The 19,810-nt window shown below is 38.4% G+C and overlaps 1 protein-coding gene across 1 annotated transcript in view; it reads right to left on the bottom strand.

Moving 5' to 3' along the window:
* Window positions 1-1,010: 1,010 nt before the first annotated feature.
* LOC126825256 (toll-like receptor 2 type-2) overlaps window positions 1,011-19,810 on the bottom strand; it is a 30,445-nt gene continuing 11,645 nt past the window's right edge. Inside the window, exon 2 of the mRNA XM_050554835.2 lies at window positions 1,011-4,193. Within this exon, the coding sequence (XP_050410792.1) occupies window positions 2,046-4,187 (2,142 nt within the window). The 5' untranslated portion in view covers window positions 4,188-4,193 and the 3' untranslated portion in view covers window positions 1,011-2,045. The remainder of the gene's footprint in view (window positions 4,194-19,810) is intronic.

Below are 19,810 nucleotides of genomic sequence, written 5' to 3' on the forward strand. Positions count from 1 at the left end.
ATACTCAAGCCAGAAGGTAACCAGCGGCTCTCAGACAGGATACGCCCACATTTTCGAGAAATGGATAGAGAACAAGCTAAAAAGAAAGTGGTTTTTCCTACAACCAAGGGCCATAATTCAGGAAATTTCAATTCGATATGCGCAAATATCGAAAGGAACCGAGATCTTTGGGTTAAAAACTTACATTTCAAGTTTCAAGAAAATCGGATAAAAATTGTGACCTCTATAGGGTCCACAACCTTGATATACCATATTTTTACGCTATTTGAGACCGAGGGGCGGCCATTTTGTCTGTCAGTTTTGGGCCGATTTTCACGAAATTCGAACTCAGCCGTCCTTACGGTGTAACGGTGATATACTAAAATGTTTTTTTTTTACATCGGATAAAATAATTATGACCTCTAGAGGGTCCGCAAGCTAAAAATGCGATTTTTCCTACAATCAAGGGCCATAATTCAGGAAATTACAATTCGATATACGCAAATATCGACAGGAACCGAGATCTTTGTGTTATAAACTTACATTTCAAGTTTCAACAAAATCGGATAAAAATTGTGACCTCTATAGGGTCTACATCCTTGATACACCATATTTTTACGGAATTTGAGAACGAAGGGGCGGCCATTTTGTCTGTCAGTTTTGTGCCGATTTTCACGAAATTCGAACTCAGCCGTCCTTATACGTCCATGAAAATGTGGGCGTATAAAAATACCTTACCAACCTGATTGACTTAAGCTGCCGCTCAGTAGAATGTGCATAGGACACAGAGGTTAAGTTGCAGAGTGTAAGAAGGGTACATTCTACAGAGCTAAAACAGCCAAAGCCGATTGATCAGAGTGGGCCACTGTGGCCCCCCGTCTAGGTGAATCATACGAAGAATATAATCTTATCACCCCCTACACCCCAAGGGGGGGACGCAGTTAATTCCAAAGACTGGTTTAAGTATAAAGCAATATCAAATATTTTATTAAAATAATACAATAAAATTATAGTAAACGACAAAATGCTGTAATGTTTAACTTAAGCGAATCATAATTTTATAATGAATATAATACACATTTGTTTAATTATACAATTGATGGTGTTCCCATCTTTCAACAAAGTGAGGGATATTACATGACAGTTGTGTTTGAAATTCATATTAACCATACATACGGAATCTGACCATGTTAGCAGTCAATTCCCCAAATATAGAACATCGAAACTTAGTATTGGGAGGGGGGGGGGCATTTTATTGTGATCTAGGATCCCCATACAGCGAAGTTTCGGTTCTTTCGAACAGTGTCTGGTTAATCGAAGTAATTAAACAGCTCAGAAATATATCCCTGGTTATCCAGTAAATATCTGTTTTTTAAAATCACTGTCGAAATTAGTATCAATTTACATTAATTAGTTTAAACATATTATTCTATTGTATCAACAAAAACAACTTTGGACCAACTGAGTTGAACTAACATTATTAAAAACTTACACACGTTATTGATATAAACATAAATTGTGTGAATAAAATAATGCAATTTACGCATATAATTGTAATAATATGCAAGAAAAATAAATATAATATACCGAAAGAGAAATATACAAATAAATAAAAAATATTGAAACAGGGCTCAAATGATTTTAGTTTGAATAAATCAGCCTTTAAGGAAGTTTCTATTTCATATAAATGGGATTTAATGCAAATAATGGCAGTGTCACTGGCAAATAATCTAGCAGTATCTTCCAAGTCATCTTGGATATCGTTTATGTACAGAAGAAATAAGAATGGGCTTAATACAAAGCCCTAGGGAACACCCGAATTAGGGTCGATAAGTAAGCGTAATTTACAAAAGCAGTTTGATTTCTATTACATATATAACTGTTTAGTAAATACAGAAATGTGCCTTGTAATCCATAACTAGACAGTTGTCGTTAATTGATGCTTTTCCAGAAAGGTGTTGAAAGCGCGAATATTTGAAAGCAAACTCAATAGTCCACTACCACTACAAAATTCGTCAATGTATCGTCAACATTTTCTGATAACTTTTCTTACAGGGAGTGTACCTTTAAGGAATTAGGTCATCCATATTATTAATAGCAGCAGTTATCTTTAACCAGAATAATTCCACACTTTCATCATCCCAACCCCATTTAATATACTTATCAACAGATAGTATTTTATGTATGGTTTTTGTTACATTCAGGGCACCAAGTTCCCTTAATACTACTACTATCATTAAATCACGCTTTTCATTGATATACTTATTATAGGCAACACTAGCTTCAAATTCACAATAACCGTCTTCGACATATTTATCAGATAAGAATAAAATGACTTTACGACTGGCATCCATATTAGATATTATTTGATCAATTTTATTTCCCTGTCCATCTCTTTGGGGGATATAAAGTCGCAGACCCATGTTCTCCTCTAATCTAGGGACAAGTACATCATATATTACGTCATCAAAGTCCGTGTCAGAGGAACTAAGATAGACATCATATTTATAATCTCCGCCACCATTTAAAAGTCTTTGGTGGCGAATATGTTGAAATCGTGCCATGTACAATATATATCGCAAATTCCATCGATAACGGTAAACAGCAGAAATAGTTAAAAGTAAGAGAAGAATTCCTGCCGATGTAGATATAATAATTACACGAACCTGTTTCGTTATTGCGCATGTACGTTCCGAAAGACGGACTTGTACGAGTTGCTTCCCTTTAAAAGGCGGCGGAGAATCACAGATGTATTCCGTTGGAAAATGAAAAAAAACATTACTAATGGAGCTTGTTTTTAGACAATTGATGAACCAAAGCAATTCACAGGAGCAAGAAAACGGATTCCCAGAGAGATCAATGTATTTCAATTGTTGAAGACATTGAAGTGAAAATGTAATTTGCTTAACTGTGGTTATTTTATTTGAGTTTAATTGTATATTTTGGAGATGATTGAAATTATTAAAATAACCTTCCGGTATATCTTTTATGTTATTGTTGTGGAGCCATAATTTCTCCAATTTATAAAGATATTTTGGAATAAAACTTGGAAGAAAAGTTAACCGACACCTAGTTAGTGACAACGATTTTACGTTAACCAAGTTGCTGAATAATTCATCGAACATTGGATTAGTAGTAAACTCAAAGTGGTTGGAGGATACTCTTAAAATTTCAAGTTGGCTACAGTATTTAAAAGCATCCAAACTGTTGCATTTATGATCCTTATCAAAATACAAGTCATCGTCATAAATATAAAGCTTCTTCAGAGATGAACTATTAAAAGCAAATTCATCCAAACACATTCCTTTGCTATTGTATACAATTGATACTACATTAAGATTTGGCAAGTTTGAAAATGTGTTGTTTTCTATATAAAAAATAAGATTATTATTAATTGAAAATGTGGCCAAGGATTTCATACAAGCAAGTTGTTCTGGATGCACAGAGGGTATGTTGTTATGGTCTAAACGCAATTCCTCAAGATTTGTAAAATATGCATTTTCGTGTACACAAAATTTTGGAAATTCTGAAAGTTTGTTATAAGAAAAATTTAATGTCCTTAATGAAGACGAATAATCAAATGTTACGGTTTTAATATAGGATTTGAGAATAGTTATAGACTGCAGATGTTTTAAAGTTGATAACTTACTATGGTTATATTTTGTCATATCAATATTCCGAATGTACAATGTTTTGATCTTTGAATTGTTCATACTCTCGTCCAGATCTAGATTCAAGGGGGAATAATAGTGTATGTATGATAAATCAAGAGTTTGTAAATCTTTCGTTACCCCAGACAAGCATTGCATCAGCCCCGTCTTTGAGATGGTACTATTTCTAATTGATAATGTTCGTAAAAAAGTCAGACCATTAAATGCATTTCGGGTACAGTTCCGTATTGAATTCGTCTGTAAATGCAGGTAGTTCAGTTTAAAATTGGTAATATTAGTAAAGGTGTGATTATCTATATGCGGTAAATAATTACCAGTAAAGTTAAGATACGTTATGTTTCGTTCAAATCTTGGTATATAATTCAGTTTATGTCCCTGGTTTAAACAGAATGCTTGGTTTATTTCATTACACTTGCACAAATTGTCTCCACATACTGTCCAATTATGTTGGTTATCACGTTCCTTGCCATAGTTGAATGTGCTGACCTCAACAGGATATAAGACCAGTAGTAGATACGCCCACATTAGAGTTTCCATCAGTATCTGTAAAGACACAAATAAAAAAAACATACGTCTAGTGAACATATCAACCACTTATTGCATTCTGGTATACATCAAATCATAAGTTGGCTGTCTGCTCTTTATCGAGTGTGTTCACATGTTATAATACAAATGTGTACAATATCTTCGGGGGTGGGGGTAGTAGTACTGTAGCCGTAGCTATCTTATTTGTATTTCGTTTTCCGGAAAAGCGCTCCGTAGTTCTATATTTAGACTATAGGTGTAAGTTTTGGTACCTACCACTTCTCTAGTAAAATCTATCGCCTGTGAAAATTTTTTATATTGTGTAAGGGTATATATTTCTAATTGCACATGCTGCCAATTTTTTTATTGCTGTTAATTGTGTCTGCCGATTGTATTTTCACAGAGTGGCGACTGCTTCATTTGCATAAAAAGTAGGTCGCGCATTGCATCTTGGGGTTTGTCTGTAATGTCACTAAACATGGTGGCTAAAGAAGACGTTTCGCAGTTCAACAGAAGAAAATACTATAATACTATAGATAATAATAACAGCAGTATATATCATCAAAAATTTTATTTTGTGAGAGTACATATTTGGTGAAAAGTGTTTTCATATTTGATTGATTAATTGGCATTATATTGCATATTATGATATATTCCAATGTAGAGTATTGAGTACTGTAGGCCTAGAAGTAGATCTATAGGTATACGTCTTTAGGCTATCTAACTTATGATAATATGACCTCTCGCTCTAACTCCCCCCTGGGGTGTAGGGGGTGATAAGAATATACCCTTCGTATTTCCTGCGTGTCGTAAGAGGCGACTAAAAGGATCCCTGTAATGGGGCAACGTGTTTGCCGTGCGTTGCGACCCGTGTCGGTGGAGAGTGGAATCCTGGTAATTGAGTGGGGATTTGGCTTGCGAGCCCTTTCTCTGCAACACATTGCTTCGGCCCACAATTCACCTAGACGGGAGGTCACAGTGGCCCACTCTGATCAATCGGCTTTGGTCGTGTTTAGCTGGCGAGTAGGCGCATCTTTTCCACTATTCTGTAATGTATTTGTTGCAGATCTACCTTTGTGTCCTACGTGCCTACTCTAAAGCAGCGGCTTGGGTCAACTAGATAGAGTAAAAATATTTTAATCTTTACTTTGTCTAGGTATATCCCTGTCTGTCCTCGTAGGGCGCATGCGCTGGATATCCGCGCAGTAGCCTGCATTGATATTGTAACCCTTTGGTGGTTGGAGAGCAGGCAGGGATGAATCTTTTAAATTACTCAAATGGCTTCTCAAACCAAGAAGACTCGAACTACCAAACGTATGTCGACCGAGGATTTAGAACCATTACCAATAAAAACTTCCCGAACCTGGCCTAGATTTCTGGTCATACAAAGTACTAACGATATCAATCTTAGTAAAACATCTCCTTTTTTGATTGCTAAAGGTCTTGCTGGCTTGGCTGGTGAGCCCAAAAGCGTCAAGAAAATGAGAAATGGTACTTTGTTAGTGGAATGTGCTAAAGAATCACATGCTACTTCATTATTAAAATCAAAGACTTTAGCCAACATTCCTATCAAAGTTGCACCGCATAACTCTATAAATTCATCAAGAGGTGTTATTCGGTCTCAGGATTTAGAAGGCATCTGTGAGGAAGAGATGCTTGAAAATCTCGCCTCACAAGGTGTTACATACGTCAAACGTATTTCCATCAGACGTAATGGTAATATTATCCAAACCAACACCTATATCCTGACCTTTGATAAACCAGATCTTCCTAGGATGATCAAAGCTGGTTTTCTTGCCATACCAGTTACCCCGTACATTCCCAATCCATTGCGTTGTTTTCATTGTCAACGCTTTGGACACAGTAAAAACGTGTGTAAGGGGAAAGCGATATGTGCTAGATGTGGACAAGATGGTCACGAAAGTACATCTTGTCAACTCGACCACCATTGCATTAACTGCAAAGGGCCTCATTTTGCTTATTCTAGAGAGTGCCCAATATGGAAGAAAGAAAAACAAGTGCAGCAGGTGAAAACAGAAAAAAACATACCATATCCTGAAGCAAGGAAGCTGGTAGAGGCTGCAACCCCAACATTTGCAATGTCTTTTGCAAATGCAGTCAAGCTCAAGACCACTTCCATTGCTTGTCAAACACCTGCTGTATTTCCAGCTGCGATGGAATCCTCGTCACCACCGAAACCTACCATTCCTCCAAAGCCCGTAAATGTTTCTCTCAACACCCAGACTGCTAATAAGTCTGGGGAGTCTGAGATTGAGGAGATTGTGCCTCCCACTCCTCAACCAATTGGTGGAAATCCACCCAAAATAGATATTAGCAAGGAACGTTCTGGTAAAGGCGTTCCTAAAAATTCTAAATTGGCTACCTTCCGTAGTAGGAAGGGTGACGAAGATCCTGTCGGAACCTATAACAGGTTCGGGATACAGGACAATCTAATGGATGTTGTTGTAGAAATACATGACCCCAAACAACATCACAGAAGTCCTGTTAAACCTCCCTGAAAATGGCTAATTCCATTATTCAATGGAATTGTCGTGGTCTGAAACCAAATTTTAATGAAGTTCAAATCTTAATTCAAAAATTTAATCCCTTAGCTATTTGTTTACAAGAAACTTTTTTAAAGAATTCAGATGTCTTAACACTCAGACATTTTGTTGCCTATCATTATTTTGCTAATAATGATGGTAGAGCACACGGTGGTGTTCCATTTTCCTTAATGGAAATATTCCGCAGAGCAAAGTCACCCTCAATTCGCCTTTACAGGCAGTTGCAGTGAGGGTGACTTTACATATTCCTATCACACTCTGCTCTGTATATTTACCACCTAGTTTACATCTGAGCCCCAGAGATCTTGATGACCTTGTTGCACAACTTCCTCTCCCGTTTATAATTACGGGAGATTTCAATGGTCATCATTCACTCTGGGGTAGTCCAGATGATAATAACAGAGGTAAACAAATAGCGGACTTCATTAACATTAATAATTTGTGTTTATTAAATGATGACTCGCCTACTTATCTACATCCTGCCACAGCTTCTTTTTCTTCTCTTGATCTAACCATTTGCTCTCCGGTCCTGTTTCAGGATTTTACATGGAGAGTGAATGAAGATCTGTGTGGTAGTGACCATTTTCCCATCTTGATAGATAATAATGGTCCCTCTCCGGTTGAAAGACCGCAGAGGTGGAAGTTACATAAGGCTGATTGGGCTCTTTTTGAATCTTTGTGTCTCTTCTCTTTTGATGCAAAAGAGTTAGAAGATGCAGATGAGCCCATGGCCTTATTCACTTCAATTCTTCAGGATGTAGCTGAGCAGGCGATTCCGAAGACCACGACTGAGCCCAAACGTTTCAATAAACCATGGTATAATAACGATTGCAAATCCGCTCTTAGAGAGCGTGATCGCATCTTAAGACGCCTTGAGAATCACCCTTCCATGGAGAATATTGCAGCATACCAAATGGTCCGGGCGAAGGCTCGTAGAACCATACGCCAAGCAAAGAAATCTTCATGGCAAGGATATGTCTCAAGGATCAATTCCCGCACCACTTCTAAATCGGTATGGGATAGGATTCGTAGAATTAAAGGTAAAAGTAGTGCATTATCAGTTAACCATCTAAATGTTGACAATACCACCTTAACAACATTTCCTGATATTGCTAATTCTCTGGCCAGTACAATTTCATTCAATTCATCATTACGTAAGGCTGATTGGGCTCTTTTTGAATCTTTGTGTCTCTTCTCTTTTGATGCAAAAGAGTTAGAAGATGCAGATGAGCCCATGGCCTTATTCACTTCAATTCTTCAAGATGTAGCCGAGCAGGCGGTTCCGAAGACCACGACTGAGCCCAAACGTTTCAATAAACCATGGTATAATAACGATTGCAAATCCGCTCTTAGAGAGCGTGATCGCATCTTAAGACGCCTTGAGAATCACCCTTCCATGGAGAATATTGCAGCATACCAAATGGTCCGGGCGAAAGCTCGTAGAACCATACGTCAAGCAAAGAAATCTTCATGGCAAGGATCAATCCTCGCACCACTTCTAAATCGGTATGGGATAGGATTCGTAGCATTAAAGGTAAAAGTAGTGCATTATCAGTTAACCATCTAAATGTTGACAATACCACCTTAACAACATTTCCTGATATTGCTAATTCTCTGGCCAGTACAATTTCATTCAATTCATCATCCAATTTCTCCTCGGATACCTTTCGGGGCATTAAACATCAACAGGAGAAAAGGCGACTTAATTTCAAGTCCCGTAATGATGAATGTTATAATGAAAAGTTTTCTATTGCTGAACTCCGTGATTCTCTTAAAAGGGCTAAGGATACTGCAACTGGTCCAGATGAAATTCATTACCAGATATTAAAACATTTACCTTTTTCTACACTTTTAATATTATTAGATCTTTATAACCGGGTTTGGGTTGATGGGAATTTCCCCCCTTCATGGCGTGAAGCCATAATAATTCCCATCCCTAAACCGGGGAAAGATCCTACGAATTCTACCAATTATCGTCCGATCGCTTTGATTAGCTGCATTTGCAAAACCATGGAGAGATTGATCAATCGAAGGCTTGTTTGGTACCTTGAGTCCAACAACCTCATTACAGACCTCCAATGTGGATTTCGGTCCCAAAGGAGCACTCTTGATCATCTCGTTCGATTTGAAACGTTTGTCAGGGATGCTTTCATCCAGAAACAACATTTAGTTGCTATATTTTTTGATCTGGAGAAAGCTTATGATACCACATGGAAATATGGTATCATGCGCGACCTGCATAACCTCGGTCTGCGGGGTCGCTTACCTGTCTTTATTAAAAATTTCTTAGAAGATAGGTCGTTTAAGGTACGCTTGGGATCAATATTCTCTGATCCATTTCCCCAGGAAATGGGAGTCCCTCAGGGAAGTATACTATCTCCTACTCTTTTTTCCATCAAGATAAATACCATACCATCGTGCCTTAAACGTGGGGTCGACGGCTCTCTTTATGTTAATGACTTTCAGATGTGTTACGGATCGACAAGTATGCAAACAATCGAACGTCAGTTGCAGCTTTGCTTGAATTCTATTCAACGATGGGCAACTGACAATGGATTTCGATTTTCGAAATCCAAGACTGTTTGTATGCACTTTTGTCAACGAAGAGGTTTACATCCTGATCCGGAACTTACACTGGATGGAAGCCCCATTCCAGTTGTAGATGAAACAAAATTTTTGGGTTTGATATTTGATAAGAAATTATCATTTATCCCACATATCAAAACCCTCAAGAAGAAATGTCTGAAAGCCCTCAACATTTTGAGAGTATTATCAAACACTGACTGGGGAGCAGACCGTAAGGTCTTGCTCAGATTATATCGAGCTTTAATAAGATCTAAACTCGATTATGGGTGTATTGTGTATGGGTCTGCCCGTGAGTCATATCTCAAAGAGCTTGACACCATACACAACCAAGGACTTAGAATCAGTTTAGGAGCATTTCGAACATCTCCAGTGCAGAGTTTATACGTCGAGGCGCACGAGCCCTCATTGCACGATAGACGTGATAAACTTGCACTGCAGTATGCTACAAAAATTGCATCTCTGCCTCATCATATTTCTTATAACACCATATTTAGACCATTTCACGAACATCTGTATTTACTGAAAACTAACGTTATTCCATCATTCCGTATTCGCATCCAACCCCTTTTGTCAGAGGCTGGGATCAGTCATGACAGTATTGCGAATACCCCTTTGTTTAGTACTCCATCCTGGACTATATCGCCTCCAAAGATCGATTTAGATCTGACGAAAAACAAAAAGAGAGATACTAGTTCCACGGTTTTTCAGACTCTCTTTCGAGAGTTGAGGTCTAAATATGGTGATTATGCTCCCATTTACACAGATGGTTCCAAAGATGGTGATCGGGTAGCTTCGGCTACCGTCACGCCATCTGGAACCATGTCTGTCAGACTTCCACCTGCTGCTTCCATATTTACTGCTGAGCTCCAGGCCATCTTTCAGGCACTGGAGTTCATTCAATCATCTTCTAATTTAAAACACGTTATATTAACTGATTCTTTGTCCTCTTTGCAAACAATAAACAACAAGCCAACAGTGAGGCTGATGTCCCCCGCCGAAATTGCAAAATAAATAGATGACACATATTAATTAATCGCACATTTATTTTTTTCACTAAGTTTCATCACTCTCTATCAGATAGAATCAAGATTATGTTGTCCCAAACCATCGACAAATGAAATCGATTAGCTCTGCTTAGCTTCAGCTCGAAATGTTAATTATTGAACTCAGTCAAGACATTCACCTAATGAACATCTACATATACATCAAGTTTAAACATTCACCTAATAGACACCTATGCCAAGTTTGAACATTCTACCTCAATTAGAAGGAGAGTTATTGTGTGTTCCAAAGTTTCTACCAATCAAATTGCTTATCACTCTGCTTACCCTCAGCAAAAAATGTTCATTATCGAACTTAGTTAAGGTATTCATATAATAAATCTATACACCAAGTTTCATCAATCTCACTTAATTAGAACTAAAGTTATCGTGTCCCAAAGCATCAACCAATCAAATTGCTTATCTCTGCTTACCCTAAGCGGAAAATGCTCATCTTCGAACTCCATCAAGGCATTGACCTAATCAACACATACACCAAGTTTGAACATTCTAGCTCAATTAGGAAGAGAGTTATCGTGCCCCAAAGTATCAACCAATCAAATTGCTTATCTCTGCTTACCCTAAGCGGAAAATGCTCATCTTCGAACTCCATCAAGGCATTGACCTAATAAACACATACACCAAGTTTGAACATTCTAGCTCAATTAAAAGTTATCGTGTCCCAAAGCATCAACCAATCAAATTGCTTATCTCTGCTTACCCTAAGCGGAAAATGCTCATCTTCGAACTCCATCAAGGCATTGACCTAATCAACACATACACCAAGTTTGAACATTCTAGCCCAATTAGGAAGAGAGTTATTGTGTCCCAAAAAGTGTGACGGACAGACAGACGGACGGACGGACGGACGCACAGACAGACAGACAGACGAACCCATTTTAATAGTCCCCTGCTTTCTTCGAAAGGCGGGGGACAATAAGCAGCTTGTACACCCATTAGTAGCAGACATTTATCGTCTGCGACTATCACACGAGTATAACAGCAAGGATATTGTCCTTTGCTGGCTCCCCAGTCATGTTGATATTAAAGGGAACGATCAAGCAGACTTAGCTGCCAAGTCTGCTTTAGATCTTCCCATATCAAAATTTCTTTTACCTTTCACAGATTTTAAATCTTGTATTAACTTTTTTATTTATGACCGCTGGCAACGGTCTTGGGATCTTGCAGGCACAAATAAACTTCATCACATTAAGCCTCTCTTAGGAGACTGGCCAAGTTCCTATAGAACCAACAGGAGGGATGAAGTTGTTTTGTGTCGCTCTCGTATTGGTCATACTTTTTTAACACACATTTTCATATTAAAGCGAGAGCCTCAACCAGAATGTGAACACTGTCATGTTCCTTTGACAGTTAAGCATATTTTGATTGAGTGCAAGCATTTCAAGGATATTAGATCAAATTGTTACCGTTGTCAGTCATTACATCACATGTTTGCCCAACCGGGTTTATATGGTAAAGTGTTAGACCTTTTAAAAGAGACAGGATTTTATCATAAATTTTAATTGTATATATATCATTTCATTTTTGTATTTAATATTTATATGCATAAAATTGTATTTTATTTTTAATTTTACTAACTGATATTGTTTTTATTTATGCATATAATGTTTTTCTGTGATATAATTTAGACAGGATTTTATCATAAATTTTAATTGTATATATATCATTTCATTTTTGTATTTAATATTTATATGCATAAAAGTTGTATTTTATTTTTAATTTTACTAACTGATATTGTTTTTATTTATGCATATAATGTTTTTCTGTGATATAATTTAGCCTGTCTTGTAATATTCACCATATGTTTTGCGCAATATAGCCCGGTTGGAGCTGGCGTGCCATAAAACCACATTTCATTTCATTTCATTTCTCGCTCTAACTTGTCTAAGCTAAATCAAATCAAGGTAATTTCGGGGCTAACATGGTTCATTTTTATTTCATTAATTCAATTGATGGGTCTTTTTTTTAGCAGTGACTGAGTGAGAGGAAACTGGAGGACCCGGAGAAAGCCCACGAGGTTGGACAGCCGACCCTACACCTGTCGCGTACAAGCGGGGAATCGAAACCACACCACTTGAATCCATGACATATCATAGGTCTAATAAACGTATTAATACCCGGTAATTTAAATTGTAGATCTTTTTTTAGTAGTTGCGCTTTCGCTGGACAAGAAGTAGTTTAATTGAGAATTTCATCAGTGCATGTAATGCACACCATGAAATTAGAATTTCATGATCAAACCGAATTAAGATATAATTGTGTATATTCACGACCGTCGTGCATACGAAAGCCTTTTTAAAGTACGAGATCTCTCGCGATCTCTCGAAGACCTTCATTATTCATTGAGGAAGAAGTGAAACAAACGCTGTATTCAGTTCAAATAAAAGTTGTTTAATAACAATCCTGTTACAACTTATAAACATACAAAACATTCCATGCACAGATGAAATTCTCAATTTCATTTCACAAACCTCCATAAGATATAATTGTGTATGTTTAAAGCTCAAGACAATACAACTTTTTGGAAAGTACTTGGCTTTGAGACTTCCCTAGAATAATGCCTTTTAAAGGTCGTCCCCCCTGGGGTGTAGGGGGTGAGAAGAATATACCCTTCGTATGTCCTGCGTGTCGTAAAAGGCGACTAAAAGGATCCCTGTAAAAGGGCAACGTGTTTGCCGTGCGTTGCGACCCGTGTCGGTGGAGAGTGGAATCCTGGTAATTGAGTGGGGATTTGGCTTGCGAGCCCTTTCTCTGCAACACATTACTTTGGCCCATGGTTCACCTAGACGGGAGGTCCGAGTGGCCCACTCTGATCAATCGGCTTTGGTCGTTTTAGCTTTGTAGAATGTACCCTTTTCCAATTTAATGCTCTGTTGTTTATTCACTCAGCAATTACTACCTTTGTGTCCTTAGTACATTCTACAAAGCGGCGGCTTGGGTCAATCAGGTTAGATAAGTATTTTTACTTTCTGGCTTGAGTATACCCCTCGTCGAGCCCTGAGGCCATGCCCCGGATATCCGCGCTAGTCCTCCCCTTAGTAGGCAGGGAAGTAACCTGGGGGACGACGAGGGGTGAATCAAAAAAAATATATTTCATGGATTCCCCAATCCCCCCCCCCCACACCAATAAAAGAACGAAAAACTAAACAGAAACGCCCTAATACAGAGGACGTTTCTGATTAATTTAAAAAGCAAAATTTCAAAGGCATGGCCGAGGTTTCTCTTGATTGAGAGTCCCTCTACAGACCTGTCCAAAGTTTCACCATTTTTAAAAACCAAGGGCATTGCTGGCGTAGCCGGTGAGCCCAAGGCTATTAAAAAACTTAAAATGGAACACACTTGATAGAATGTGCCAAGGAGCAGCATGCTACCATGCTGCTTAAATCAACATCTTTGGCAGACATCCCTATCAAGGTGTCTCCACACAGGTCACTGATTTCAAGTAGAGGAGTAATTCGATGTCGGGATCTTGAAGGCAGAAGTGAGGATGAAATGGTGGAATACCTTTCATCTCAAGGCGTCTCACATAAAAAGAATTAGTGTACGCCGAGGAGATAAGGTAATTCCTACTAGCAGCTATATCCTCACATTCGATCGTCCCGAGATACCAAAGACTCTCAAGGCAGGTTATCTAAACATACCTGTGGACTCGTATATTTCCAACCCTCTTCGATGTTACAAATGCCAAAAGTTTGGACACAGTAAAACCGTCTGCAGAGGTAAAGACACCTGCGCTCGCTGTGGCCATGATGGTCATGAGAGCGCTACCTGCCAGACGGATTTCTGTTGTGTTAATTGCAAGGGTAAGCACTTCGCTTACTCTCGCGAATGTCCTATTTGGCAAAAAGAGAAACGAGTCCAACAGGTTATGTCTGAACGTAAAATGTCATATTTTGATGCCAAAAAGCAAGTAGAACTTTCTACACTTTTTCCCATTGCACCACAAGGGAAAACTTATTCAAGTGTAGCCAAAGTTTCTACTAGAACCATTTCTGTTCAGACGGATTTAACCTGGCATAAAAAAGAGAAAATGCCTAAAATAATATCAGATCATGTAAAAGGGGTATCGGGCTCATCGCAAACCAGTGAGAGCGCGATTCAAATTATTAATTCTTTGCCTGGCGAGGGTTCATCTTCCTTGCCTCCAAACTGAAGATGTTTGGATTATTCCTAACTCTCCCCCCCCAGAACGGCAAGGAGTCATCTCCCTCACCACCCCCTGAAACTGTCACGCTTGATTCCAGTTCTACTGGGTCAGGCTCGCAGCTAAAGGGTATTCTACCAACACAAGAAGGTCTTTCCAAAAAAGAAAAGAAATTGGCAAAGATGCGCGAGAGAGAGAAAAAGGGTTCACAAAATCCTATCTCTCTCTATAATAGATATGGGGATGATCTGATGGACGTTATTACCGTCGCGGATGTTCATAAGGAACCTGTCGGTAAGCCGCCAAAAATTAACTATCCCTGACAATGGTAAATTCCATTATTCAATGGAATTGTCGTGGTTTGAAACCAAATTTTAATGAAATTCAACTTTTAATTCAAAATTTCAATCCTTTAGCTATTTGTTTACAGGAAACTTTCTTGCGGAATTCTGACACTTTGTCTTTTAGACATTTTATTAGTTACCATCAATATTCAGCTAATGATGGTAGAGCTCATGGGGGTGTATCCATTATTCTTAATGGAGATATCCCTCAGAGTCAAGTCGCCCTCAACTCGCCTTTGCAGGCAGTTGCAGTTAGGGTGACTCTGCATATTCCTATAACACTCTGCTCTGTATATCTTCCACCAAGTTTACATCTTAAATCCCAGAGATCTTGATGACCTTGTTGCACAACTTCCTCTTCCGTTTATTATTACGGGAGATTTCAATGGTCATCATTCGCTCTGGGGTAGTCCAGATGATAACAACAGAGGTAAACAAATAGCGGACTTCATTAACATTAATAATTTGTGTTTATTAAATGAGTGTTTATTAAATGATGACTCGCCTACTTATCTACATCCTGCAACAGCTTCTTTTTCTTCCCTTGATCTCACCATTTGCTCCCCGGTCCTGTTTCAGGATTTTACGTGGAGAGTAAATTAAGATCTGTGTGGTAGTGACCACTTTCCTATCTTGATTGATAATAATGGTCCCTCTCCGGTCGAAAGACCCCAGAGGTGGAAGTTGCATAAGGCTGATTGGGCTCTATTTGAATCTTTGTGTCTCTTCTCTTGGTTACCATCATCATCCAGTTGGTGATGGTAGAGCTCATGGGGGTGTTTCTATTATTCTTAATGGAGATATCCCTCAGAGTAAAGTCACCCTCAACTCGCCTTTACAGGCAGTTGCAGTTAGGGTGAATTTACATATTCCTATCACACTCTGCTCTGTATATCTTCCACCAAGCTTACATCTCAATCCCAGAGATCTTGATGACCTTGTTGCTCAACTTCCTCTCCCGTTTATTATTACGGGAGATTTCAATGGTCATCATTCACTCTGGGGTAGTCCAGATGATAACAACAGAGGTAAACAAATAGCGGACTTCATTAACCTTAATAATTTGTGTTTATTAAATGATGACTCGCCTACTTATCTACATCCTGCCACAGCTTCCTTTTCTTCCCTAGATCTCACCATTTGCTCTCCGGTCCTGTTTCAGGATTTTACATGGAGGGTAAATGAAGATCTCTGTGGTAGTGACTACTTTCCTATCTTGATTGATAATAATGGTCCCTCTCCGGTCGAAAGACCCCAGAGGTGGAAGTTGCATAAGGCTGATTGGGCTCTATTTGAATCTTTGTGTCTCTTCGCTTGTGATACAAAGGAGTTAGAAGATGCAGATGAACCCATGGCCTTATTCACTTCAATTCTTCAAGATGTATCTGAGCAGGCGATTCCAAAAACCACGACTACACCAAAACGTTTCAATAAACCATGGTATAACGAAGATTGCAAATCCGCTCTTTAAGAGCGTGATCGTATCCTGAGACGACTAAAGAACCATCCTTCCATGGAGAATATTGCGGCATACCAGATGGTCCGGGCGAAAGCTCGTAGAACCATACGTCAAGCAAAGAAATCTTCATGGCAAGGTTACGTTTCAAGGATCAATTCCCGTACCACATCGAAGTCGGTATGGGATAGGATTCGTAGGATTAAAGGTAAAAGTAGTGCATTATCAGTTAACCATCTAAATGTTGATAGTACCACCATAACAACATTTCCTGATATTGCTAATTCTCTGGCCAGTACAATGTCATTTAATTCATCATCCAATTTCTCCTCTGATGCCTTTCGAGGCATTAAAGCTCATCAGGAGAAAAGGCGACTTAATTTCAAGTCCCGCAATGATGAATGCTACAATGATACCTTTTCCATTGCAGAGCTCCGGGATTCGTTAAAGCGAGCTCGGGATACTGCAACTGGTCCAGATGAAATACACTACCAAATTCTAAAACATTTACCCTTTTCCACTCTCTTAATTTTACTAGATCTTTTTAACCGAATTTGGGTTGATGGGAAATTCCCCCCTTCGTGGCATGAAGCCACAATAATTCCCATCCCTAAACCCGGTAAAGATCATACGAATCCTACCAACTATCGCCCGATCGCTTTAACAAGCTGTATTTGCAAAACCATGGAGAGATTGATCAATCGAAGGCTTGTTTGGTACCTTATTACAGACCTCCAATGTGGATTTCGGTCCCAAAGGAGCACTCTTGATCATCTCGTTCGATTTGAAACGTTCGTCAGGGACGCTTTCATCCAGAAGCAACATTTAGTTGCAATATGTTTTGATCTAGAGAAAGCATATGGAAACATGGTATCATGCGCGACCTCCATAACCTCGGCCTAAGAGGTCGCTTACCTATCTTCATTAAAAATTTCCTGGAAGATAGGTCATTTAAGGTACGACTGGGATCAATATTCTCTGACCCATTTCCTATTTCCTCCGGAAATGGGGGTTCCACAGGGAAGTATTTTATCTCCTACTCTTTTTGCTATAAAAATTAACACGATTCCAGCGTGCCTTAAACCAGGTACAAACGGCGCTCTTTATGTTGATGACTTTCAGATGTGCTATGGTTCTACAGACATGCGGATAATCGAACGTAAGTTGCAGCTTTGTTTGAATTCACTTCAACAATGGGCAACCGAAAATGGATTTCGTTTTTCGAAATCCAAGACTGTCTGCATGCATTTCTGTCAGAAACGAGGTTTGCATCCAGATCCAGAACTTTATTTGGATGGCAACCGCCTTCCAGTTGTGGATTAAACCAAATTTCTGGGGCTGATATTTGATAAGAAATTATCATTTATCCCTCACATTAAAAGCCTAAAAAAGAAATGTCTGAAAGCCCTCAACATATTGAGAGTCTTGTCAAATACTGACTGGGGAGCAGACCGTAAGGTCTTGCTCCGATTATATCGAGCTTTAATAAGATCAAAACTCGATTATGGGTGTATGGGTCTGCCCGCGAGTCTTATCTCAAAGAGCTCGACACCATACACAACCAAGGACTTAGAATCAGTTTAGGAGCATTTCGTACATCTCCAGTGGAAAGTTTATACGTCGAGGCGCATGAGCCCTCACTGCACAACAGACGTGATAAACTGGCCCTGCAGTATGCTACGAAAATAGCATCTTTACCAAATCATATTTCATTTAACACCATATCATGAGCATCTATATCTGCTTAAGACTAAAGTTATTCCACCTTTCGGTATTCGCATACAACCCCTTTTGTCTGAGGCTGGTATCAGCCTGGACAGTATTGCGAATACCCGTTTCTTTAGGACTCCACCGTGGGCTATATCTCCCCCAAAGATTGATTTCCATCTTACACAACATAAAAAGAGAGATACTAGCTCTACGGTGTTTCAGTCTCTCTTTCGAGAGCTGAGGTCTAAATATGGTGATTATGCTCCAATTTATACAGATGGTTCGAAAGATGGTGATCGAGTAGCTTCGGCTACCGTGACACCATCTGAGACCATTTCTGTCCGCCTTCCACCTGCTGCTTCCATCTTTACAGCTGAACTCTAGGCCATTCTTCAGGCTTTGGAGTTCATTCAATCAACATCTGATTTAAAATATATAATTTTTACTGATTCTTTGTCCTCACTACAAGCAATAAATAATAAACAGTTTGAACACCCATTAGTAGCAGACATTTATAGTCTGTTACTATCAAACGAGTTCATCAGCAAGGACATTGTCCTTTGCTGGCTCCCCAGTCACATGGATATAAAAGGGAATGATCAAGCAGATTTGGCTGCCAAGTCTGCCTTAGACCTTCCCTTATTCGAATTTTTAACGCCATACACGGATTTTAAATCCTGTATAAATAATTTTATTTATTACCGCTGGCAACGGTCTTGGGATCTTGCAGGCACAAACAACCTTCATCACATAAAGGTCTAACAGGAGAGATGAAGTTGTTTTGTGTCGCTCTCGCATTGGTCATACTTTTTTATCTCATATTTTCATTTTGAAGCGAGAGCCTCAACCGGAATGTGTTCACTGTCATGTTCCTTTGACAGTGAGCCACATCTTGATTGAGTGCAAACATCTCAAGTATATTAGATCTAAATACTAACGTTGCCAGTCATTACGTCAGCTATTTGCTCAACCGGAGCTATATGATAAAGTGCTAACATTTTTAAAAGAGACAAACTTTTATTCTCAATTTTAATTGTATATATTTAATCATGTATATTGTTTTAAATATTTATATATGTAAAAGATTTGTTATATTTATTTTTAATTATATATTTTCTGTGATATTTGTTTTTATTTACATATATAAATTCAATTATGTGATATTGTTTTAATTTGTCTCGTTAGATTCACCATATGTTTGGCGCAATATAGCCCGGTTGGAGCTGACGTGCCATTAAACAACATTTCATTTCATTTTTGACAGTGAGCCACATCTTGATTGAGTGCAAACATCTCAAGTATATTAGATCTAAATACTACCGTTGCCAGTCATTACGTCAGCTATTTGCTCAACCGGAGCTATATGATAAAGTGCTAACATTTTTAAAAGAGACAAACTTTTATTCTCAATTTTAATTGTATATATTTAATCATGTATATTGTTTTAAATATTTATATATGTAAAAGATTTGTTATATTTATTTTTAATTATATATTTTCTGTGATATTTGTTTTTATTTACATATATAAATTCAATTATGTGATATTGTTTTAATTTGTCTCGTTAGATTCACCATATGTTTGGCGCAATATAGCCCGGTTGGAGCTGACGTGCCATTAAACAACATTTCATTTCATTTCTATTTGGGAACTCATATAAAACTTTTAAGATTCGTAAAAAATATTTCCTGTAGAAAATGATGAAATAGTAGACTAATAATGAATCACAAAGAAAGTTTATATCATAGAATAATGACTAATAATGAATCA

This window comes from Patella vulgata, chromosome 6 (assembly GCF_932274485.2).
Source record: "Patella vulgata chromosome 6, xgPatVulg1.2, whole genome shotgun sequence".
Lineage (NCBI taxonomy): Eukaryota > Metazoa > Mollusca > Gastropoda > Patellidae > Patella > Patella vulgata.